At 35.0% G+C, this 26,929-nt stretch overlaps 2 protein-coding genes and 1 long non-coding RNA gene across 3 annotated transcripts in view; all 3 read left to right on the top strand.

Moving 5' to 3' along the window:
- The window catches only part of LOC128556136 (uncharacterized), a 62,793-nt gene extending 46,266 nt beyond the window's left edge, over positions 1-16,527 (top strand). The window contains exon 2 of the long non-coding RNA XR_008370422.1: positions 8,299-16,527. This is a non-coding gene — a long non-coding RNA (uncharacterized LOC128556136). The remainder of the gene's footprint in view (positions 1-8,298) is intronic.
- Positions 1,154-9,786, top strand: LOC123552575 (ectonucleotide pyrophosphatase/phosphodiesterase family member 5-like). The gene is made up of 4 exons (XM_053540078.1): positions 1,154-2,381; positions 2,773-2,961; positions 3,824-4,063; positions 6,749-9,786. Exons 1-4 carry the CDS (start codon positions 1,490-1,492, stop codon positions 6,928-6,930), a joined length of 1,503 nt encoding a protein of 500 aa, XP_053396053.1. The 5' UTR covers positions 1,154-1,489; the 3' UTR covers positions 6,931-9,786.
- A 1,591-nt stretch (positions 16,528-18,118) lies between the features above and the next one.
- On the top strand, positions 18,119-26,923 carry LOC123550791 (ectonucleotide pyrophosphatase/phosphodiesterase family member 5-like). The gene is made up of 5 exons (XM_045339177.2): positions 18,119-18,211; positions 20,929-21,832; positions 22,842-23,036; positions 24,898-25,137; positions 26,026-26,923. Exons 2-5 carry the CDS (start codon positions 20,950-20,952, stop codon positions 26,208-26,210), a joined length of 1,503 nt encoding a protein of 500 aa, XP_045195112.2. The 5' UTR covers positions 18,119-18,211; positions 20,929-20,949; the 3' UTR covers positions 26,211-26,923.
- Positions 26,924-26,929: the final 6 nt, after the last annotated feature.

Below are 26,929 nucleotides of genomic sequence, written 5' to 3' on the forward strand. Positions count from 1 at the left end.
ATGATCTAACTAAGAAAAGGAGTGCTCACACTTATATGTTTCGTTTAGAATTAAGAAAGTTATCGCCGTTTTTCGAATGTTACTGCTGTCGATTTCAGTATTGACGCAATGTTAACATTTGCGCATAATTATAGGGGTTAGCGATATGTAAACGTCTCGACTGTCTATCAAAAAGTCTTATTACACAGCAAAATCGCCACAATTTCTGAGTGCTAACAAGTAAAGACTCTTTAATTCTGTCTTCATTATTTGGTTAGTAATTACTTTTTAATGTTAAATAAATCATTGAAATCATTATCATGTTGATTTTCCAGTAAATGTTTTAACCTTTATATATTTTCGGTATAATAAAATTAATATTGCATTTCTGAGAGGGTGATATGAAAAATATTCACCGAAAGATATATGAATATCGACCGAGGCGCCTATAGTAATACAGGTAATTTCCGCCTCTTGGATAAACCCTCTGGAGAGGTATATTTATTTATATGAACTGTGCCCACTATGTGCTTTTATTTTCAAGTGCACACTACGTGTATATATACCATATATCCATATTTGTACCGATGTGCAAGACGTTGCGGTTCGGACAAGTTATGTGGACGCTTATTAGGCACAAGAAAAAAGCGTATTCTTCCAAAAAAAATCCAAAGTCAAACGCTCTGTGCACGTGCCGGAAGTACACATTTTTTTAATTTGATAGTATATATCTCATTCCGTATACCGCATGTTACCGTAGAGGGATCGATCCCGATTTTCGACGAAAATCGGTAGGATCGATTCCCTATTAACTGCTTCTGTTAAAAGTTCATTAAGCTTTAGATTATTATCTCTTGACGATGAAGGACTTCGATATACTTTCCCTACCACTATATTGACACAACATTTAAGTTTAACACGGATCCAGATAGATTTATCAAAATGAAAACTATTTAACGTATATACATAATGAACTATTAAAACATTTTTAAAATAGATAATGGCACCTCATCCTTCTAGTGTTGAACGAATTATATAATCATAACCGTTTAAAACACATTTTCTTAATATGTGTCGCTGTCAGTTCATACAAATCATGTATAATTAACACACAAAATCTCTTTCATTTCATTTTTATTCTTTGGGATAGTTTCATAATAAACGTCACTTCCGTAAACAAACCGGTGACAGGAAATTTTCGGAAAAATATGGACATTTTATGGAATCTGAGCTTCTGTCCTATTTTATGTGAATATATTAATGAAATATGTATATGAGAATACTCATAGATACATGACATATCACATATATTATCTACAACAGGGAACTCGCAGATTAACACGACTCTCGCGAAAAGTCATGACACATGATTTAATTGAAAAAGAAATCTGCTTGTATTTCATCTTATGTTTTGAGACAGAACGGAGTAAAACCGTCAGCAATATTCATATCTTATATTAGATTTACAATTTCAAACTAGAATTGACTTGCAACTGCTCCAAAAGAAGATATGGAATATGCAAATCTGCTGACATGTTTTTGTCACTACTTTGTATTGATAATTGCATTTAAGGGTGTGCTATGCAGTTGTGCTCTGCCAAAATTGCTTTTGATATCCATGGATGGGTTTAGGTATGATTACCTTGATTTAATCCCACCAGATGAAACTGAAAACTTCCAATACATGATAAATAATGGGGTAAAAGCAAAGTCAGTAATGAATGTTTTTCCAACTGTGACTTACCCAAATCACTACACGCTTATTACTGGGATGTATCCTGAAAGCCATGGAATAGTTCATAACAGATTTTATGATGCCTATTGGAAAGAGTACTACATGTATAATAATACTAGGGATAATATTGATCCATTCTGGTACGATGTAGGCGCTGAACCCATTTATGTTACAAATAAAAAAGCAGGCACTTCAAGGAATTCGGGCTCTGTGGTTTGGCCAACAGGCATTGGGAAAGTGAAAGGCATTGGGCCTGACAGAGTAATCCCAGGGGCAAATGCATTTACTCAAATAAATTTTACTGAGCGTGTGGAGACACTAATTGAATGGTTCACAGATAAGACTGCCCCAATTAATTTAGGACTTTTGTATTTTCCAGAGCCAGATGAAATTGCTCATGAGACAGGTGCAGGTTCTGTAAATGTGACAGATTTTATCAAAGGGGAATTGAATAATGTTCTTGGATATCTTTTTAAGAGATTGAAAGAGGTTAATTTATTTGAAGAGATGAATATCATTTTGACAGCCGACCATGGATTTGCCAATTATACCAAAGATAAAGCCGTGTTGCTTTGTGATTACTTGAACTCTTCTTGGTATAAAACAGGGGCTGAAAATTTTGGAAGTAATGGCAATCATATAACTGTGAATGTATTTCCGGAAGAAGGTTTGTATAGCCTATAGATGTAACTTGCCTCTTGCTTTTTAAACTGTTTATACATATGTGTATGAACTACTTTATGCAGTTTGTTTAAATAATGCCATTCTTTATAGCAATTATTTTGAATACTGACATTTCTCAGATTTCATCATAACTGTAAAATAATTGTGTCAGGACACATTTTTATAGTAGAAATTAAAAAGAATGTCACACTTTGTAAGTCGTAGAAAGTCTAGTTGCTTTTTAAAAAATTGATCCTCTGACATGATAGCTACATTTTTTATGAATTATTAAATTAAACTTTATCTTTTTCAAAGAATGACTATTTAAACCCTGGTGGAGATACTGGTAAGTCAATTTAAATGAACATGAGCATTTGAAATATTTATTTATTCAGATCACGAAGAAAATATTTTAAAAGCACTACATAATGTCACCTCTTTGAAAGTCTACAAGAAAGGTGACAAAGATCTTGTCTATCTACACTATAACTCTAGTGTCAGGATTGCTCCAATTGTTCTCACAGGGTCAGAAGAGGGAGTGGCTATATTTCCTGATGCAGCTAGTCGAGATACATTTGCAAATGGTAAGTGAAGGATTTAATATCCACTGCAGGTGATGTTGTTAAATAGACAAAGAAGACACAGAATATGATGATTGTAGAAATATATAACTATTATTTTATGTTGTTTTTAGTATTTTTTTGATAAAATGCATACATATATGTAACAGTGAAGTGTTGGCTCATAAGTCATTTAAAAAGACGTTGGAGGAAACTGTTGTGCTAATGCCCTATTCATACATAATTTATATACTAGGAAATGTTCAGTGATTATTTAATAGTGACTAAATTCTTTTTTATACAAAGACTAAGATTACGTTCTGTTAAAACTATGTTCAGTGTAGATGATTTATAACTAGACTATGCAAAATATTTGGTGAGCTGTCCTACGCACCCTTGCATCAAGATTTCACTTACTCTCTTTCTGTTCTTACTTACTGGATACAAAGTCCATAACTGTGGCAGTTATATCCCCGTTTTACATAGAATTTTCAGGTTACAGTTTGGTACACTCTCAGACTGTCTCTATTGACTGGTTTTTATTTAGACTTATAACTGTTCCACATCATCATCCTAATCATAAAAGAAAAGATCCGTAAATCTGGCACCAATATTGTATGAAAACGTGTCCCCATTTTACTTAAAAGTACAATGGATTTGAATCAAATTTCAGGTAGTTTTTCCACACCATCACCCCATCATATAACATATTAATTACTCCAGTGATAGCACTGGTTTCCTCGGATATGCCCTTTTACACTACCCAGCATCTAATCAACCACATTGTCCTCGCTGACAGCTTGTTTTTGCTGCTAAAAGCATCAGTTGACATACTGGATTAATTTTCATCAGCTTTGTATCATCTGATTTATATTTATAATTTCAGTTGGTGTGCATGGATACAATCCTAATATAGTGCCCAATGTGCGACCATTCTTCCTAGCAGTGGGACCAGCTTTTAAGAAGGGTCACGTTTCTGAACAGTTCAATTCAGTGGACATTTACCCTTTGATGTGTCATATATTGGGTATTGAACCTGCCCCAAATAATGGCTCCTTTGAGAATGTGAAAGGTTTACTGAGAGAAAAATCTATAACAGATGCCGTTACAATAACAGGGATTTCATGTAAGTTTCGTTTCCTAAATTTGCTGTGTCATAGTATACATAACACGTTTCAATAGCAGATGTCTTACATAACAATGTAAAAGGTGTCTTGTGTAATAATGTAATAGGTGTCTTGTGTAATGATATAATAGGTGTCTTAAGTAATGAAATAATAGTTTATAAAAGGTGTATTGTGTAATGATGCAATAGGTGCCTTGTGCAGTGATATAGTAGGTGTCATAGAATAAAATGTGTTGTGTGTAATTGTAAAACTTAACAAGTCAAGGATTTTGTGTAACTTTGTAACTTTAGTCTTGTGCAATAGTAAAATGCAGAGATCTTGAAGTTGTTAAATGATATAACAACAATCCTGGGTAATTGTGTAATAGAGATCTTCTGTAATAATATAACAAGTCTTGTGTAATTACACTTCCCTGTACAAAAAGCAGTAAGGGTTTATATGGTTTATGTTTAATGACAGAGATGTCTTATGAATAAAATTGTCATACCTCAAGACTGTCTCAAATATTAGTTTCTTTAATCATATCAATGATTGTTCTGACTGGTCATAGTAATGCATTACACAATATCTAGAACTTAAGCATGAATAGATTGGTTGGCAAGAAAGAGTCTTGTTTAAGAAAATATCTTGCGATATAAATTATGTGAACTGTCCAAGGGTATAAAATTATTACTGTTTGAAAACTTTTCTTAGAATGCAGCCTAGGCTTTGTTCAGTTTTGAGATTGATCTAAGAATAACTGGTCTGTAGACTGGATCCAAGGTTATTGAATATCATTGAGTTTGTAAACCAGTCTCAGAATTCAGCTTTGTCATTGGTTAGTATGTATAAAAATGACTTGAGCTGAAAAGCTACCAGTCAGATCCAAGAGTTACACACTCGGACTTGTTTCTAATCTTAGTTTTGAAAGTTTGGACACTGGTCTCTAAAATTGAAAATGAAACAAATAACAAAAACTTAAGTTAGTAAACAGTAGTTAGTAAATAGTGACAGTTACAGTCAGTAAATACTAATTAAGTAACAGTTACAGTTGGTAGATAATGACAGTAACTGTCAGTAAATAGCAACTGTTACATTCAGTAAATAGCAATAGTTACAGTCAGTAAATAGCAACAGTTACAGTCAGTAAATAGCAACAGTTACATTCAGTAAATAGCAATAGTTACAGTCAGTAAATAGCAACAGTTACAGTTACAGTCAGTAAATAGCAACAGTTACAGTCAGTAAATAGTGACAGTAACAGTCAGTAAATAGCAACAGTTACAGTTGGCAGGTAATGACAGTTACAGTCAGTAAATAGCAACAGTTACAGTCAGTAAATAGCAACAGTTACAGTCAGTAAATAGCAACAGTTACAGTCAGTAAATAGTGACAGTAACAGTCAGTAAATAGCAACAGTTACAGTTGGCAGATAATGACAGTTACAGTCAGTAAATAGCAACAGTTACAGTCAGTAAATAGCAATAGTTACAGTCAGTAAATAGCAACAGTTACAGTCAGTAAATAGTGACAGTTACAGTCAGTAAATAGCAACAGTTACATTCAGTAAATAGCAACAGTTACAGTCAGTAAATAGCAACAGTTACATTCAGTAAATAGCAACAGTTACATTCAGTAAATAGCAACAGTTACATTCAGTAAATAGCAATAGTTACAGTCAGTAAATAGCAACAGTTACATTCAGTAAATAGCAACAGTTACAGTCAGTAAATAGCAACAGTAACAGTCAGTAAATAGTGACAGTAACAGTCAGTAAATAGCAACAGTTACAGTTGGCAGATAATGACAGTTACTGTCAGTAAATAACAACAGTTACATTCAGTAAATAGCAATAGTTACAGTCAGTAAATAGCAACAGTTACAGTCAGTAAATAGTGACAGTAACAGTCAGTTAATATTAACAGTTACAGTTGGCAGATAATGACAGTTACTGTCAGTGAATAACAACAGTTACATTCAGTAAATAGCAATAGTTACAGTCAGTAAATAGCAACAGTTACAGTCAGTAAATAGCAATAGTTACAGTCAGTAATAGCAACAGTTACAGTCAGTAAATAGCAACAGTTACAGTCAGTAAATAGCAACAGTTACATTCAGTAAATAGCAACAGTTACAGTCAGTAAATAGTGACAGTTACAGTCAGTAAATAGTAACAGTTGGTAGATAATGACAGTTACTGTCAGTAAATAGCAACAGTTACACTCAGTAAATAGCAATAGTTACAGTCAGTAAATAGCAACAGTTACAGTCAGTAAATAGCAATAGTTACAGTCAGTAAATAGTAACAGTTACAGTCAGTAAATAGCAACAGTTACAGTCAGTAAATAGCAACAGTAACAGTCAGTAAATAGCAATAGTTACAGTCAGTAAATAGTAACAGTTACAGTCAGTAAATAGCAACAGTTACACTTAGTAAATAGCAATAGTTACAGTCAGTAAAGATTGACAGTTACAGTGTCATTAAAGTGTGACAGCTACAGTCAGTAAAGTGTAACAGCTACAGTCAGTAAAGTGTGACAGCTACTGTCGTTAAAGTATGAAAGTGTGGCAGCTACTGTCAGTGAAACAAGACAGCTACAGTCGTTAAAGTATGAAAGTGTGGCAGCTACTGTCAGTAAAACAAGACAGCTACAGTTGGTATATAGTGACAATTAAAGTCTCAAAGGTTTCCTTGTCTCTTTCAGTTCTGATCATAGTTGGACTAAGTGTTACACTGGCTGGAATTTATGCTATCTGTGCCTGTCATAATGCTAGAAACAAACCAAGACTTCTGTTGCATGGCAACAATAGAGCATCCGGAGTTACCTCCCTTAGATCTCCAACACACCATTTGCTCAACAGTGATGAAGATGATGATGAATTTTAAGCCTTTGTTTGTTAATTTGTTTTAGTATTTGTGACATGTACACACAAAAATTTAAGCATTATTTTTGAGATTGTATCAGGTATTTATTTAATGTCTTGTTGATGTGTTCATTCACCTGTTTGTTGCTAAAAGTGTTTCCCTGTGGAAACATATTTGTTTTAAACTGATATTGTATATTTCATTTGTGAGAGAGGAAAAGAGAGATGTACAGTTCTTAAACACAGTTATATTTATGCTGCTGTTTTCATTATGGAATCTAGGTATTTTCACTTTAACACGTGTAATAAACTAAGAGTTTAAAATAGTTACAAGGAGAAATATAAACACATTTTTAGCTCATCTGATTTTTTGAAAAAAAATGATGAGTTATTGTCATCACTTGAGCAGTTGTCGGCGTCGGCGTCGGCGTCTGCGTCTGCGTCGGCGTTGCCTGGTTAAGTTTTATGTTTAGGTCAGCTTTTCTCCTAAACTATCAAAGCTATTGCTTTGAAACTTGGAATACTTGTTCACCATCATAAGCTGACCCTGTATAGCAAGAAACATAACTCCATCTTGCTTTTTGCAAGATTTATGGCCCCTTTTGTACTTAGAAAATATCAGATTTCTTGGTTAAGTTTTATGTTTAGGTCAGCTTTTCTCCTAAACTATCAAAGCTATTGCTTTGAAACTTGGAATACTTGTTCACCATCATAAGCAGACTCTGAACGTCAAGAAACATAACTCCATCTTGCTTTTTGCAAGATTTATTGCCCCTTTTGGACTTAGAAAATCAGTTTTCTTGGTTAAGTTTTATGTTTAGGTCAGCTTTTATCCTAAACTATCAAAGCTATTGCTTTAAAACTTGCAACACTTGTTCACCATCATAAGTTGACCCTGTACAGCAAGAAACATAACTCCATCCTGCTTTTTGCAAGATTTATGGCCCCTTTTGGACTTAGAAAATATCAGATTTCTTGGTTAAGTTTTATGTTTAGGTCAACTTTTTCTCTTAAACTATCTAAGCTATTGCTTTGAAACTTGCAACACTTGTTCACCATCATAAGCTGACCCTGTACAGCAAGAAACATAACTCCATCCTGCTTTTTGCAATAATTATTGCCCCTTTTGGACTTAGAAAATCATTTTCTTGGTTGAGTATTATGTTTAAGTCAACTTTTCTCATAAACTATCAAAGCTATTGCTTAAAAACTTGCAACAGTTTTTCACCATCATAAGTGGACACTGTACATCAAGAAACATAACTCTATTCTGCTTTTTGTAAGAATGATGGCCCTTTTTAGACTTAGAAAATCATGGGTAGGACAATATTTCTATTACACAAAAAAAATCAGATGAGCGTCAGCACCCGCAAGGCGGTGCTCTTGTTAGTATTGTATGTATGTAATAATGTTGCATTTTGAAAATGTTCAGACCTATTAAAAGAGAAATATTAAGGAGATGCTAGTTGAGATTGATGTTGGTACCATTAGACATGTTCACTATCTGTTGATTTAATTCAGACAGTTGCATGCCTGGAGTCTGTATGAAGCAAAACTATATTTAGATTTTTTTTTTCAACAGAAGCTATTCATCTAATTTTTTCCCATGATATTATATCACTAAATGTGTAAGTGATGCAATTGGATCAAAATGATGCATTTAAAAGTGAAAGAGAAAACTTATTTTGCTAAAAACAAATGTTATAATTAGTTTGTAATTATGAGACAACAAACCTATCTATAATGGTTAACTCCCCTTTTTATTATTACTACCAGACACACAGTCAGTGCAAGAAAAGAAAGATTTTTTACAGGAGTATTGACAGTGAGATGTCAGAATGTGAAATGGAGACTTAACCCTTACCATGCTAAATTTCTATTATGGACTGGTCCATCTTCCAATTTGGGCAGTACCATTTATCATCTGAAGGGGTGTTTACTAAAAATTTACTGACTGAATAGCAAACAGTGCAGACCATGATCAGACTGCACGGATGTGCAGACTGATCTTTGTCTGCACTGGTCGCAAAGGCAGAATCACTTGCCGCCAGCAGGCTAAGGGTCAAAATATTAGATATACAGACAAGAGTATAAAATCAGGTTAAAAACATACATTACTACAATTAATTGTATGTATTTTGGCATACTGCCAGCTTCAAAGGATTTAAGTGTAGGTAGAAGAACAATTTCAGTTGGATGGTTGTTCAACAGGATAAGGATGATTAGAAAAAAGAAAAAAAGGCAGTTGTATGATGTTATCTATTGCAATTGTACGCTAAAGGGTGTGTTTGACGAGTCCTGGGTCTTTCAAAATTTAGCTGCTTTCACATTTCATATTATAGTAACTTTATAGTTATTTTCCATTTAGAATAGACTGCATAACATTTTAGGATTATAGACACATATTGTTGACCATATGTACAAGTCATTTTCATAGCAATCATGTCTTGAGAGGCAACTGTGAGATGACAACCTTGTGTTCATGAAGTGCTCCAGTCTTGATGAATACTCCATATAATTTGTTGTTGCCTTTGTAATGATAGAGAGGCTGTGATTTCTCATTTTGCTAGTGGCACAAATAACATTATGTTAGTTTGTTAAGTCTTTTTATTTGTTTTTTTTTGCTGTTGTTGGTATTTTTGAACATATATATGATTCAGATTTTTTATATTTTTGGGAATGATGTTTACTTGGGACCAAATGTGTTAAATTGTTTAATTTTTGCCCTAATGTGAGGAAATCCACTAACATTATTCCAGAAATCTCTAATATTGTACGATGTTTTTGGACCGTTTTAACTGTTATGTTTTTGAGGACAGTAGGTCAGTAGATTGAAAATAGTGTCTGAGTAAATAACTGATGTTCTATGTTTCTTGTTGATTGAGTTAAGTGATTTATTTGGACAGCTTGCCCTACTAGTATTCTTCTGATGATGCGGCAAACACACCCAAATCTCTAATCAACTCTCTTGTTACATCACGTTCGGATTATTGCAACTCTCTTCTATATGGAATTCCAAAACAGTCAATGAACAAACTGCAATATGTCCAAAACACGGCAGCTAGAATTGTAACCAGAACATCCAGATACGACCATATAACGCCTGTGCTACGTGAACTCCATTGGCTTCCTGTGCAATGTAGGGTAGAATACAAAATTATAACACATACATATCAATTGCTTTAATTAAGAACTCTAGTGTGACAGAATAATGTTGGCGGTGTTTTTTTTTTCTGTGGGATGTATCATGGATGTCCTCCGGACCGTTTAGGTAGGGATTGACCCAATCATCCGGGACAGTTTGCATGCTGTGATGCATTTCGCAGACATCATACCGGTTAATTCTGTCTGTTCAAAATGTAAGATATCTTCTGTTCTATTCTGCTCTAACATGTGTCTTTGATGTTTTGCGATATTGTATTTTTGTTTCATGTTTTGATCTGCCTACCTTTAATTTAAAATGCTTGGTATCTTATTACCGTAATGTAATTTTAAGTTCTTCTATAATAGTTCAATTACCATTTTTTATTGAACATTATATAAATGATTTTATGTAAAGCACTTTTGAACGTATTTTTATATGAAAAGAGTGCTATATAAATGTGGTATGTAATAATAATAATTATTATTATTTTGAAGGAACCTTAACAGTTTCAAGACAAGGTGACTAGTTTTAAGGGTTTTCTATCACATAGTTTTTCAGAGTAAAAAGCCTTTGAAATATCAAATAAGTAAATCTTGCCCTGACTACTTCCACTTGTTGAGTTTCAGCAAAAGTTCATTATCAGTAAAATCTGTAAAAAGATCCTTTCCAAACACAGAATGCAACCAAGCAGAATAATAGCAGACTCGGTTTGATTGAGTCTGTTCGTGAGATGTAATGAAATGTGCAACACCTCTTACACCCCCTTTCACCGGCTTAAGCAGAACTTTGTTACACTTATAATGAATGGACTCCATGATCTCAAAGGACTAGTTTTACATATTCTCATCATTTTCATAAGAAAACCAACATAGTGCATTTGCGACCAGCATGGATCCAGATCAGCCTGCGCATCCACGCAGTCTGGTCAGGATCCATGCTGTTCGCCAACAGTTTCTCTAATTGTAAAAGACATTGAAAGCGAACAGCATGGATCCTGACCAGACTGTGGATGAGCAATGCTCAGGTGAGTTTTTGTGACCGCTCGATGTCTGTCTGTCAAAATTTAGCTTGTGTATGCGATACAGGCTGTATTTTTCAATTGATCTGCATGAAATTTTGTCAGAATGATTACCTTGATGAAATCTAGGCCATGTTCAAAAATGGGTCATGTGGGGTCAAAAACTAGGTCACTAGGTCAAATCAAAGAAAAACTTTGTGTATGCAATAGAGGCTGTATTTTTCAATTGATCTTCATGAATTTTGATCAGAATGATTACCTTGATGAAATCTAGGCCAAGTTTGAAAATGGGTCATGTGGGGCCAAAAGCTAGGTCACTAGGTCAAATCAAAGAAAAACCTTGTGTATGCGATACAGGCTGTATTTTTCAATTGATCTTCATGAATTTTAATCAGAATGATAACCTTGATGAAATCTAGGCCAAGTTCGAAAATGGGTCATCTGGGATCAAAAACTAGGTCACTAGGTCAAATCAAATAAAAACCTTGTGTATGCTATAGAGGCTGTATTTTTAGCTCACCTGAGCCAAAGGTTGGGGTCAAAAACTAGGTCACTAGGTCAAATCAAATAAAAACCTTGTGTATGCGATAGAGGCTGTATTTTTAGCTCATCTGAGCCAAAGTCTCATGGTGAGCTATTGTGACTGCTCAATGTCCGTCGTGCATCGTCTGTCGTCCGTATGTCAACATTTCATAAAAAAATCTTCTTCTTGGAAACCACTGGGCAGAATTACACAAAACTTCACAGGAATGATCCTTAGGTGGCCCCCTTTCAAAATTGTCCAAAGAATTGAATTCCATGCAGAACTCTAGTTGCCATGGCAACCGAAAGGAAAAACTTAAAAAATCTTCTTGTCCAAAACCACAGGGCCTAGGGCTTTGATATCTAGTGTGTAGCATCATCTAGTGGTCCTCTACCAAATTTGTTCAAATTATCTCCCTAGGGTCAAATATGGCCCCGCCCCGGGGGTCACATGGTTTATATAGACTTATATAGGGAAAACTTTGAAAATCTTCTTGTACAAAACCACATTGCCTAGGGCTTTGATATTTGGTATGTAGCAGCATCTAGTGGTCTTCTACCAAGATTATTCAAATTATCCCCCTAGGGTCAAATATAGCCCCGCCCCGGGCGTCACATGGTTTATATAGAGTTATATAGGGAAAACTTTGAAAATCTTGTACAAAACCACATGGCCTAGGGCTTTGATATTTGGTATGTAGCATCATCTAGTGGTCCTCTACCAAGATTGTTCAAATTATCCCCCTAGGGTCAAATATGGCCCCGCCCCGGTGGTCACAGGGTTTATATAGAGTTATATAGGAAAAACTTTGAAAATCTTCTTGTACAAAACCACATTGCCTAGGGCTTTGATATTTGGTATGTAGCATCATCTAGTGGTCCTCTACCAAGATTGTTCAAATTATTCCCCTAGGGTCAAATATGGCCCCGCCCCGGGGGTCGCAAGTTTTACATATACTTATATAGGGAAAAAAGATTAAAAACCTTCTTGTCTGAAACCACAACTCTGAGACCTTTGATATTTGGTTTGTAGCATTGTCTTATGGTCCTCAACCAAAATTGTTCAAATTGTACCCCTGGGGTGAAAAGAGGCCCTGCCCTGGGGGTACCAAGTTTTATATAGACTTATATAGGAAAAAGCTCTAAAAATCTTTTTGTCAGAAACCATACAACCTAGGCTTTTGATATTTGGTATGATGCATTGTCTAGTAGTCCTCTACCAGAATTGTTCAATTTATGCCCCTGGGGTTAAAAGAGGCCCCGTCCTGGGGTCACTTAGTTATTATGTGAGTTATATAGGAAAAATACTTAAAAAATCATCTGATCCTATTTCCAAGACTATTTAATTATAATTACCTGATGACCCCAAGTAATATGACGTCACTTGATTGTGACCATGACCTATTGACCTACTTTCTTGTTTTTTAAGATACAGCCTGGTAAAACTGAATTTCATTGACCATGAATGTGACCTACTAACTTTCTTAATATTTTATCATCAGTTTGACATTTGAAACATGTAGCTGATATTACTCAGGTGAGCGATCCAGGGTCATCATGACCCTCTTGTTCAACTGATCTTCCTGAAATTAAGTCAGAATGATTGCCTTGATAAAATCTAGGCCAAGTTTGAAAATGGGTTATGTTGGGTCAAAAACTAGGTCACAAGGTCAAATCAAAGAAAAACTTGTGTATGCGATAAGGTTGTATTTTTCAACTGATCTTCACGAAATTTTGTCAGAATGATTGCCTTGATGAAATCCAGGCCAGTTTGGAAAATGGGTCATGTGGGGTCAAAAACTAGGTCACTAGGTCAAATCAAAGAAAAACCTTGTGTATGCGATAGAGGCTGTATTTCTCAATTGATCTTCATGAATTTTTGTCAGAATGATTGCTTGATGAATTATAGGTCAAGTTGAACTGTTCGACTATGGGTTATCTTGGATCAAAAACTAGGTCACTAGGTCAAATCAAAGAAAAACCTTGTGTATGCAACAGGGGCTGCATTTTACACCGGATCTTCATGAAATTTGATCAGAATGTTTTTCTTGATGAAATCTAGGAGGAGTTTGAATATGGATTATCTAGGGTCAAAAACTAGGTCACATGGTCAAATTAAATAAAAACCTTGTGTACGCAATAGGGGCTGCATTTTACACTGTTTTATTCATAAAATTTAGTTTGAATGATTGCCTTGATGAAATGTAGGTTAAGTTAGAATACGAGTGATCTGGGATCAAAAAGTAGGTCACTTGGCCAAATCAAAGAAAAACCTCGTGTATGCAATAGAGACTGTATTTTTCAATTGATCTTCATGAAATTTGGTCAGAATGATTGCCTTGATGAAATTAAGGTTAAGTTTGAATATAGGTCATTCAAAAACTAGGTTGCTAGGACAAATAAAAGAAAAACGTTTTGTATGCGATAGAGGCAGTATTTTTCAGTTGAGGTTGATGAAATTTAGTCAGAATGATTGCCTTGATCAAAACTAGGTCAGTTTCGAATGTAGGTCATCTTGGTTAAAAAATTAGGTCACTAGGTCAAATTGAAGAAAATACTTGTTTACACTTAGGAGACCACATTTTTGGTCCAATCTTAATGAAAATTGGTCAGAATATTTGTTTCCATTAAATCACTAGGTCAAACATGTTTACACTGTTATGATGTGTTTCTCATGTGAGCGACCTAGGGCCATCTTGGCCCTCTTGTTTCTAGTAAGTGCGTTCATATTGATAAGTGGAGGGTACTCTTCTACAAATGCTAAATACCACCTATGGACATGCACAACCTGTTTAAAGACCAATAGTTTTGTTGTAATTGTTATAAAGCATTTATGGTCAGTATTTAATATGCAAATAAATACTACTTACTTTCTCTGGTTTGGTCCACCCGTATAAGTTTGACTGTATATTAATGTGTTTTGAAGAGCCATCTATACTTTTAATATGTATTTGTAAGGAACCAGTCTAATTATAAGTTATCACAGTCAACAGTCAAGAGTCAATAGTAATTATTATAAGGCAGTGGCTACAATTACGGTACCGTAATCTTAGCCTCTGATTCTAGGATTACGGAAGTTCCGTATTCGTATACAACCCTTTGAGGATAGTCTAGGATTACGGAAGTATTTAAGAGGCATCAAATATATGTTAAGACGAGCATGAATGATTATTTCACTTAAAATAGCGGAAATGAAATACAAAAAAGGTATAACGGGTATTGATTCCGCCCGATTTCAATATGCGTGAAAATCTAAAATCGTGCCCGCCCGGTTAGCTCAGTAGGTATCTACGGATCTCGGGGTCGTGAGTTCAATCCCCGGGCAGGGCGTATGTTCTCCGTGACTATTTGATAAACGACATTGTGTCCGAAATCATTAGTCCTCCACCTCTGATTCATGTGGGGAAGTTGGCAATGACTAGCGGAGAACAGGTTTGTACTGGTACAGAATCCAGGAACACTGGTTAGGTTAACTGCCCGCCGTTACATGACTGAAATACTGTTGAAAAACGGCGTTAAACCCAAAACAAACAAACTGACAAACAAACAGTGACCGGCAAAATCAAATAATAAAATTTAAAGTATAGACAATTTTTTAAAATCCTTTTGAGCTATTATTAAGAATACAATTCTTCGTTTGTCTGCCAATTTTCAAGCCAAAAAAAAAAGTATGGTTTTGGAAAGAAAAACGTATGTGTACGGGTGTTGATTTCGCCTATACTAACCAAAAGGAAGTATCTAAGGGTACGGATCCGTACCTGTAAAATCTGATTCCAGAGGTACGGATCCGTACCTTTAGACAAGCCTGTTATGGTTTTTCTAGGGATACGGACCTCCATTTTTCTAGAGATTAAGGGTTATTTACATTTCAAAGTTTGTTGAAAATGAAATAACAAATAAGACTTCATCAGTGTTCACCTTAAACTTGGATCTAAATGGTTTACAGATACCAACGTTCACCCGATTGGTTATACATTTTCTTTAGAAGCGTAAATAATCGAGGAACACCAAATAAATCAAGAGGTTTCGAATTTGCAGAAAAAAGATTAAACAAAATAATGGTTGTGAAAAAACCCAACTATTTTTAGAGTGATAATTAACCCTTGGGATATTTATGTTTTTCACACATTTGGTAGCCGTTACGAGACACAATGGACGTTTTCACAAACAGTTTCTTTTACTTAATGTCGGTTAATTAATTATTAAACAATCAGGTCCGTGTCGATTATCATTATATGTTTATATGTTGTTAAATAACAAAATAAATAGGTGAATATTATTATGTGTATTTTTTTCTCTCCTGAAATTCAAATATAATTCATTCAAGGCTGAGAGTCACTCATTAATCTGTTATCAACAGATTATTTTGCAATAAACTAATCTAAAAAAACAAAAACAAAAAAACAACAGAAAACAATCGAGTGAACACTGGTTACGTCTTATCTGTTATTTCATTTTCAACAAAATTTAAGACGTAAATAATCTAAATCTCTAGAAAAAGGAGGCTCGTACCTCTAGAAAGCCCCTAACAGTCTAGAGGTACGAATCCGTACCTCTAGAATCAAATTCTAGAGGTACGGATCCGTACCCCTGGACATTTCCTAACCCAAAATGGCTGATCGATAATACGAAATAATAGGACAGGCATGAAAAAAACAACAACGCTATTTTAAGTGAAATAAGTAAGTTTACAATAACTTTATGCACATCCTAATATTCATTTGATGCCTCTTAAATACTTCCGTAATCCTAGCCTTTCCTCATAGGGTTGTCTAGGAATACTGAACTTCGTAATCCTAGAATCGGAGGCTAAGATTACGGTATCGTAATCGTAGCCACTGCTTTATTTTATTATAATTAGGTATGCACATTCTTTGTTATAACAGAGTTTATTTATTTTCCTATTCTAACGTGAATTAAACAGATAACTGAAACTGTGTTTTTCTTATATACTTTGAATGGGGCCGCCATTGCCGAGTGGTTACTGGCCGTCTCACCTGTGTATGTTTCAGCCTTGCTATGGCCGTCAGAGGAAAAACCATCTAGCTGACAAGTGGAAGGTCGATGGTTGCACCAAGCTATCCATCCGTATCAAAAATAATTCCAAGAAGAGAAATTGGTGTTTTCCCCCACCATTAAATGGAAAGTCGCCATATGACCTGAACTGTGTCGTACTGTGTGTTGCATTTACGGGAAGCTTGCTTTACCTGTAGGACATTCAACCTTATTTTTAAAGCCCATTAATGATATATGTACTATTTCTACCTTACCCGAAAGTTACAGGACATGGATACTCTGTCTTTGAAATAGCAGATAAGGCAAACAATGGTAGTTCAGGAGTCGAGCCGTTAGGGTGCGGGAAAAAACTAGGCGTCTAGTTAACCTCGCCTGTCTCTTGCTTGAAACTGTAAGTTGATATAGAAAATCAGCGCGGTTGTCTAAATACATAAAAGATTGGTTGAATAAGGTAATTAGCATGCCCGCTTAGCTCAGTAGGAAAAACGCAGATCTACAGATCGCGGGGTTGTGAGTTCTCCTTTATTTGATAAAAGACCTTGCGTCTCAAATCATTCGTCCTCCACCTCTGATTCATGCGGGGAAGTTGGCAGAACAGGTTTGTACTGGTACAGAATCCAGGAATACAGGTTACTAGGTTGGACATTAAGGTATTTTAGTAAGTGAAATTATTCTTGTTTCGAAATTTTCGGAATTGTACGATGATCTATTGATACTGTTTAAAGGGAATTTAGAACGAATTTTGTATGGTTGTCGGATGTACTAGTATGTAAGCGTTATACAGGTGTTGTCATCTTTTGAGACTATGATTTTGGCAGCAATACACATCAGGACCCACCCACACTGTTGAACTTAAGTATTTCAGTTGTCTAAAAGGTTAAATGGAAAAGGAATATATTAAAGTTACATATTAAGCACTTGTTCTGACTTTAGAGTAATCATTTGGATTACAAAATCATGAATAACATATATTCAGAATGACATTAAATAATGTTAAATTTTCAGTAAGCTGACTGTAGTTGTGTAATAAAAATCTAAACACATTCTACGATTTATTAAAGCTATACATAATGCTGGTTCTTATATAACATGCCAAAGGACAGACTGGTACAGCCAGATGATGGATATCCAAATGATTGAAATATTGTATTTACTCAGATATTTGCTGTAGAAACATAGCCTAAACCTATGCTGTATTTTTTCTTTATTCTGATAACTGAGATTAGAGATTCATTCGGAATAACTGATTTAGACCTAGATCTACACAAAGCTTGAATATATAAATAGTGTATTTTTTATAGTTGGCCCGTATATACGATCTATTTCATCATAAGTTTATCTTCCTTTTGGTTTCCTCTTTAGCTAGGGATGGTGGTTTCTGATGTCTGACATTTAGACGGAATATGGTACGCGTTTAAATATTTGTTAAAATTTAGCCATTAAAATACTAACAGTACTATATGCATGATATGACTACGATAGCAATATAAGCTTTGCATAGTTACTCCCCTTTTACCATCAATTGCCATTCTCTTACATATGTTACAATTTTAGTGCTGTCGTTTGAGCCGGTCTTTTAGAGATTCATAGTATTGTAAAAAGGTAAGATAATATTGTCATTTATAACGCACTGTCATTGTTATATTCAGTCAGTAGTGATGGTCATGTAAATCACTTTAATATTTCGTATACTATTCCGTATACAATTAAGGGGACGCATACTTTGAAATTAGAAAAAAGTGGGTGGGGTATGATAAAATTTACCTGCAAAAAAGTACAAGGTTTTGGTACATGAAATGGATACTGTTTCAACTGTTATAAGTACACAAAGGATTGCTCACTAAAATAAAAGTGAGAAAAACTGAAACAAGAAAGTTATTGTTGAATTACATAAGACTTATTGTGTACATTCAAAGTCAACAATTAAGACTTTTTGGTGCGAAAATAATAGTGCTTCACCTAGTTCAAACATTTATCAATGTCCTACAGATTCTAATTTAAAGAAAGAATGTGAAATAAGTTCACTGTCTTGCTTTTCATTTCACATATGTAAGCTAAAACACATTTAGTTTGTTTACAAAGTAGTGCATAAGAAAAGATATGGTGGTCAAGGAATGCCACATTCCAAAACTAAAAGAGTATATTCCCCTTAATACATTAAACATTTATCGTTACAGAAGTCTAGTGGCTTACAATAAGGGCCTAGAAATGTTGCCATTATTAATTTTTAACTTGGTATTCATGAACTACAATGCACTTAAATATCAAAACACATTCAACAAACTTTTGAAAATGTATTGTCTTAAAAATCCCTAAAATAAGGTATGAAATTTGGTTGAGAGGTCCAATCAATGTGTATATGTGCAAAAGTAACATTCTAATCTTGTCCACAAAAGTTACTAATACACAGCAGGAATGTCAATGATCAAAACTGGACGAATATACAGTTATCCTCACTTTAATGTCATTTATAATTTGTCCTTGAATTCTCCACCTTACTTTTCATAACTCTGTTTGCACGAGTTGCACGAGAATGCTGTCATTCACGTAAAAAAAACGGGGTCAAATAAGTTGTAAATGCAATATCATCTAAACGTAATAATGGATTATGCAGTTCAAGATAAACTTTATCTCATAACGTAACGAACATGTGTACTGTTGTATCAACAACTTTACTTACACTGATTTAAGTAGCAGTCGGTTTATAAGTGACTTTATTGATTCATTTTGTGTTTTGTTATTGTTGTCAAAAAGTATAACGGAAGTGCCTCACAACTGAAGCGGCACAAAGTAGTCCACTGTAAGTAATATTTTTTGACAAATGTCCACAGAAATTAATAATTTTCTAATATTAAAGACGAATATCTGAATAGGATTCATTATTTGGTAAGAAATTATAATCATCGACATGTTTTGTTTAAAAATCGTACACGTGTTGACACCTAAATTGTCTACCGTTGTTTATTAGAGTTACCTTTCGTCCGGCGCAGTAATACATTTGCAGTGAATCGCCGAGAAGTCGTGGGAAAATTAAAAACCATGTAAATAAACTAAAGTTAACCACCTTTTCAAAATGAATTTCAAGTGATCGACATTATGCATTTAACCTGCCTGACCTGTGTAGCATCTTAGATATCTGTTCTAAGGTATTCATTGTGTAGAATGTCATGTTATGCCCTTGCAATGCTAATCCCACTCTGATTCTTTTGTTTACATTTTTTATCAATGGGAAATATGGCGTCCATCCCGAGCTGAAATGACGTGGCGTTAAATTTTTACATGTTTAAGCAAACCTGGTGTGTTAGAAAGAAAATCTCATCCCTTCAACATTATTTGGAACACTGTTATTGTAAAAAATCTGTTTTTTCCTTATACAAAAGCTTAATATTTTGTGTTGAATGTACTTTCACAAAGACCTCTGTTTTCCTATTACATTCATAGTACCACATCCTTATCCACAAAATACTGAATATTACAAGTGTCCATCAGTATTATATCAGTTTAGGAATATGTTTTTTATTTTCCCACCATCGATTTCTTGAATATGCACCCCTTCCGCATTTCTGTATGAACTGTGAATGTAGCAATATGCGTCCCCTTAAGCAGGCTAAGTGTACGTCATCCGCGAGTTTATAGCACACTCAATGCGTGCGTACATCCAGTAGGGGCGGTTTAATGTTGGCTCCTCCACGTAGTAGCCTAGAGGCAGACATGTCAGTGAAATCGGTCTGCCATTGAGACTAGCCCGGAACCAGAAATATTTGATTTGTTGGGCGAGACGCGGGCCCTTCCTGGAATTTTTAAAACTAGGTACGAAAAGGTGGCATCTGGTGCATTTTTAGTCTACAATTTGGAGTACTTGAGGGATAGTCAAAATCATAGGACGTTTGGGGACAATGTGTTAACTTTTGACTGACGCCGTAGAAAGTTATGGCAACTATAGAATAATATCAGAATCCCATTCCAAAGTGGCTTAACGAGTTTAGATGTAGTAAGTTTACATCCTTACACACGTAATGGTTACAGAATGTACGATGTGTGAAACAAAATAATGCTCATGATAATATATTTAAAGAGAAAAACACACCGGCTAGCCGCTCTGCTTAAAATTGATTAGCCTATAGGCCTATCGTGTACAAATCTTTGCAGTTCCGATCATGAGAACATGCAACGCTGGTATTCGACATCAGCTGGACGTGTATCATTTAAATGCAATTAGGCAGTATATGTCACAGTAGATCTGTATCAGTAACCAAAGATATGCAATATTCTAATAAAACATATAAACTGAAATCAACATTAGTTTTGTTCCATTTCAGAAAAAGACATTGAAACATCACATGGAACATGGAACTTTTGTATCCGCTTTTAAGATTTATGTTGCCTTGCTCACGTTCAAGAGTACTTCTGCCAGCACTTCCCTGTCAAAACTGATATTGATATCAATGGATGGATTTAGATATGATTATCTTGATTTGGTACCTCCAAATGAAGCTGAACATTTCCGGTATATGATCAAAAATGGCGTGAAAGCAAAATCAATCATGAACGTTTTCCCAACTGCTACCTATCCGAACCATTATACAATGATCACAGGATTATATCCAGAAAGTCATGGAATTGTTCATAACCTATTCCTCGATACTCATTGGAACGAATATTTCGTGTATGATGATAGAAGAGATAATGTTGATCCATTTTGGTACGATGTAGGCGCTGAACCAATTTATGTGACAAACAAGAAGGCAGGTGGTTCTTCAGGCTCTGTTGTGTGGCCAGCTGGCATTGGGGAAGTGAAGGGAATTAAACCAGACAGATTAGTGCCTGATGCAAATTCGTTTACGGAAATGAATAGCACAGAGCGTGTGGATACATTAATTAAATGGTTCACAGATAAGAACAATCCAATTAACTTGGGTCTTCTATACTTCCTAGAACCAGATGAAACAGCCCATGCCTCCGGTGCTGGCTCTAAGAATGTTACAGACTTGATAAAGGGTGATTTAAATGGCGCTTTAGGATATTTATTTCAGAGATTAAAAGAAAATAATTTATTTGACGAGATGAACATCATTTTGACAGCAGACCATGGATTTGTCAATTATACTAAGGATAAAGCTGTGTTACTTAATAATTATTTGAACTCTTCCTGGTATAAAACTGGAGCTGAAGATTTTAGAAAAAATGGAAACCGTATATCTGTGAATATATTCCCTGAAGATGGTATGTAAAGCAACTATCTGTACTAATATCAGTTGCCTCCTGGCACAGTTTAAAACATTTCATTGATATATTCTTTGGTCTTCAGCGTACTTGCTTATGAAGAAAGTGTAATATTTTCTTTTCTTTTTTATGATTCTGTTTAGTTGCTTTGTATGCACCCAAAGGAAGTTCTTTTAGATTTTAATGAAAGTTATAAAAGCATCACTTAAGTGCCATTTAGTGTCCCTGCAGGTGGTTTTTGCCCTAAAAGTCTCTCCACACTCGGTGTTGTGCTTTTGGATGATCCAGTCCCATGTGATTGAGTTCTGCTCGAGCCTGTGCGGATAACTCGATCAAACACGAGTTCCATGCTTCCAACGGATCGTCAGAGCTGTTATAAATGAATGTTTCTCTGTGTTGCAGAGTTTGTGCAGCCGTTTCTGCGCATGCGCGGAATTATTATCAATTGTAGCGCACGCAAAAACTCATTTTTTTTGCATGTCCACACGCACTTAGTGTATAGTATGCATAATATACTGACTAAAGGTTAGGGTTAGTATCAGCATGGTTACAAAATATATATATTAAAGATACTTTCGTTCAAATTTAGTTAATCCGGTATATACCGGAGTCTGTAATATATCACAGGCGCACCAACTCTGTTTTTAGTCACAGCCGTTATAAATAGTATTTCTAACATGAATACTGCGTTATTTCATCGGACCGTCGATACGTACTGTTATGAAGTTGATTCGTCATCCTTACTTAATAACTTGTTTGAATAAAACCTTGACAAGTCGGTCGCAATACGTAATGGATAGATCTAGTGGAAACATTTTAACTGGCTGTGTTTAAAAGAATCAGGCTCAGGGGATTGGCGGTTTAGATTTCCTTTGTAGGAAAAATAGAAACAAAGATAATATTGTTGCCTCATTTCTAAGTTTTATTCAGTTCTTTTTATAACCATTTCCAAGAATAAATGAAAGTAATATTTTGCGTTATCGAACTCCTATTTTATCTTCAGTTCCAGGGCAAGAAGAAAATATATTAAAGGCATTACGCAATGTTAAATATTTGAAAGTCTACAAGAAAGGTGACAGTGATCTGGTCAGCCTACACTACAATTCTAGTGACAGAATTGCCCCAGTTGTTATTACTGGGTCAGAAGAGGGCGTAACTATATATCCAACTGAAGCTGATAGGGACTTCCATACAACTGGACTTGGTGAGTTGGTACAATAAGATTGTGCAAAATTTATAATTTTCTTAAACCATAGCAAGAGTCTTGAGTCGCTTCCCTACGGTGACAGCGCCTAGCAACAACATACACGATACAATAGATTGCATCCATGCTAAAAAGTGCGTACATACTGCAAAACATAGTTTTATTGTGTCAAAACGATGACAAAACTTGCAAAAATAAAGAGGGTTGTTATATTTTCTAGTTTTTTGGGAACATCGGGTCAATATTCCGCAGTAATTATTAATTAATGTGTTCCTCCTACTAATCCTCGTAGGTTTATTTTTTTACATGAAATAAATACAATCAGTTAATATTCTTCTGCGAATAACGATAAAACACAATTTTGAGCAGCTACTGAGGCAGGGAAAAAGTCACCCACTCGGGTAGTGTTTTTTTTGTTAGTATTCTCAGCAAAAATATGTAATGCAGGAAAGTATTTAGTTTGTTTAATATAAAGGCAGTAAATTTTGCCTTCACACATTCTGAAAGAACTTGCCACAACGGAAAGTGAAAATCTCCGTGAAGAGTTCAATAACTATTTTATGTCTTGAACATTTTTATGGACATTATTGATTATTGTATGTATGGCACACCTATACAATAATATCATTCAGCCTGCAGCACTTTGAAGAAATTGTTTCTAGGTATTTTAGTGCACAATTATATTTGGGAGTTTTTAGAAGATTTAACTGGTCTTTTTTAATATGAAATAAACCATTTATAAGCCAAAGCAAAACCACTGGAAGTGTAGTAGTAACCTTTAAGGCTGAACAACCGTCACTCCCCCTAGTACCGGCTTGAGTGGAACTCTATTGTTGTAAAATTGAATGTATTCCATGATCGCAAGGGACCAGAAAACATAGCAACACTGAATCAAAGTACGAGAAAACTTTACAGCCGCTTCAACCCCACTTCTTCACACGTCTTGGTGAAGACGATGTTGCAGAGCGCAATAAGCGAGTCCGTACGTCAAAGGTTAAGTCGCAAATTGATCTCAAAGGTTCAATCTGTAAGTAATATTTCGTGTCCCGAGCATTCAAGGTGTTTAATCCAAACGTTACATACACGTGGATGGAACAGTGAGAATAGCGCATTAATCGGATCAGTGGATGAAAGGTTATTGAGTCCAGAAATTGAGCTCAGATGTCAAATCTATTGGTCATATTTCTTTGCCCGGAGTACAACTTAAAACTATTCAAGGTATTGACTCGAAACATAAAACATAAGCACTCCCCCAACTGCGACCTTTTACACCCCTCTTACAATCCCCACCCCTAAAACATGTCTTAAAATTTACTTCCTCCTTGCCTAAAACTTCGGGGTTATATTTCCCCTATCCGCTGTGCGAAGCCTATGTTTTTTAAGGACATGTAATAGATTGAAAACACTTAGCCCTGACCGGAAATCGAACCCGGGACCTCTCACCTCGGACATTCTATCGTGTCGCTATAAAAGCTAGCTCAATAGCAATTTAGAATAAGTGCACCCTTATACTCTACCCTACTGTAGACACATTATCCCACACGAAATTATGCAGTGCAGTAATTTAGAATTTAATTTTGTAAATGAGGTATTAACACAGTAATTAGTTAAACATTTTCAAGTGGACATAGGTTTTTATTGAGTTTGATAAGTTCTTCAGGAATGCGGGCTTATACAGAGAACTCTAAACAGGGAGTTGCTGTATTATTTTAACAGAATATTAATTAACTGTCCCAGTAAAGATTAAAATTCGCTTTCCTTTGCAGTTGTCAAAATAATTTGTTTCACAATTTCATTTATATAACATATGCATACCAGTAACTGACTTCACTGAACATACTACCTTGTGTTTATATTGCAGTTGGTGTCCACGGTTATAATCCTCATTTGGTTCCTGACATGCGGCCTTTCTTCGTAGCAATGGGTCCAACTTTCAAAAAGGACTATGTGTCTGAACACTTCAACTCCGTGGACATATACCCTCTTATGTGCAGCATATTAGGTATTGAACCTGCTCCAAATAATGGCTCATTCGGGAATGTGAAAGGCATATTACGAGAGAAATCAATTACAGATAAATTATCAGTTACCGGGATCACATGTAAGTACACTTTACTAAACAATAATAATAATAATAATAATAGTAATTCATATATGCATTAAAAGGACAATTTACTTTTCGATTAAAGTCGTATGATTCCACAGTAACAAGGATGGAATGTTAGCTCCTTTTACAGTTTTCTGAAATTTCAAAAATTAAGTATTTATAGGAGGCGTACGTGACCAAGAGGTAAAAGACGGTTTTGAAGCCCCCGAGTGGATGAAGAATGATATGAAAGAGCCATCCAGCTGGCTTATGGAAAACTATCTAGGCGCTGGTCCTCCTCTAGCATAATTGTGTGTAAAGTCATTGTAATTTAAGTATATAACGCTTAAAATGCTTTCAGACAATTTCTTTTGAGAAAGTATTGTATGAAAATGTTGGGTTAAACAATTGGGTATGTATTAATAGCGGCCTAAAAAGTATCATCCACGGAATAATAGTCGTTTTTAACTCGACTACTAGTATTCGAAGAATAGGTAGAGCTATTGGACTCACCCTCGTCAGCGTCCTGATTCGATTAAGTTTTGTATGTAAGCTGGTGGGAATGGATTGAAACTTTACATTCTAATTCACTGTGATGAACTGATTTATACTGCACAGGTTCAATAACTCCATTTTGCTTTTTTTACCAAATTATGTCCCTTTTTCATGTGTAAGCTGGTATCTCAATACCCACTAATGGGAATAAATTTTGAAATTTCACACACTTGTTCACTGTGATGATCTAACATGTAGTACACAGGTTCCATAACACTACTTTGCATTTTTACAATATTATGCCTCTTTCACGACTTTTATATTCATTCACTTGACAAGGCTGTTGAATAATCAAGCGTTGCTGTCCTCCGACAGCTCTTGTTTCATGATTTGTTTCGTTTTTTTCAGTTCTTGTTATTGTGGGACTTAGTGTAACATTGGCAGGAATATATGCTATATGTGTCTGTCATAATGCAAGAAATAATCGAAGATTTATGTTGCATGGCAACAACAGACGATCTGGAGTTGTTACATCCCTTAGATCTCCGACACACCATTTGCTCAATAGTGACGACGAAGATGATGAATTTTAAGCATATTCAGCAAAAGCTGTAACACTTTCATCATATGTAAGCAACAAGATCCTTATGTGGGAAAAGTGTTGAAAATACTCATATTAAAGGAAATAAATAACAGCATGCATGGTAACTGTAGTTCTTGTTCTTGTTGGATTACATGTGCACCAAAAGCCAATTTGACAATGTATTAAATAAGCATATTTTTCATATAATGCTGAGGTGTAATAAGCAAATTGATTGCGAATTGTTGTGATTATTTGTTATTTAAAATGTTTCTTCGCAAAGTGTCTTACGGCCAATATTGCAGTAGAATCGACCATAGAGGCTTATTTTAATTATTGTAATACAGTTGATATTATTGATATTGCAGCATACTTTGTGATGATATTATAATGGCGGATGACGTAGTCAGATACCTTGCACTCAGTTAAGCACGTTTTGGAAGGAGCTATTTCAATTTATAGTTATTTACTTGTTAGTAAATTGAATTATGTAAATGCTAGTACTAATTCCAACTTGTGATAGCCTGTGTTTAATAACGCTTACAGGACACAATTGTTTTTCTTGGTGAATGTAATGGTCTTTATTAACTCCGATATTACTGCAACTATTTTTACTATAATTTCGAATAAAAATGTACATGTGCTGGCGACCACCTTTGATCACAAGTTTCATTCCCGTTTGAAATATTTGCAGCTTCGTTCTGTAGGCGTAATTCTTAAATACACGTTTGA

This window comes from Mercenaria mercenaria, chromosome 4, assembly GCF_021730395.1.
Source record: "Mercenaria mercenaria strain notata chromosome 4, MADL_Memer_1, whole genome shotgun sequence".
Taxonomy (NCBI): domain Eukaryota; kingdom Metazoa; phylum Mollusca; class Bivalvia; order Venerida; family Veneridae; genus Mercenaria; species Mercenaria mercenaria.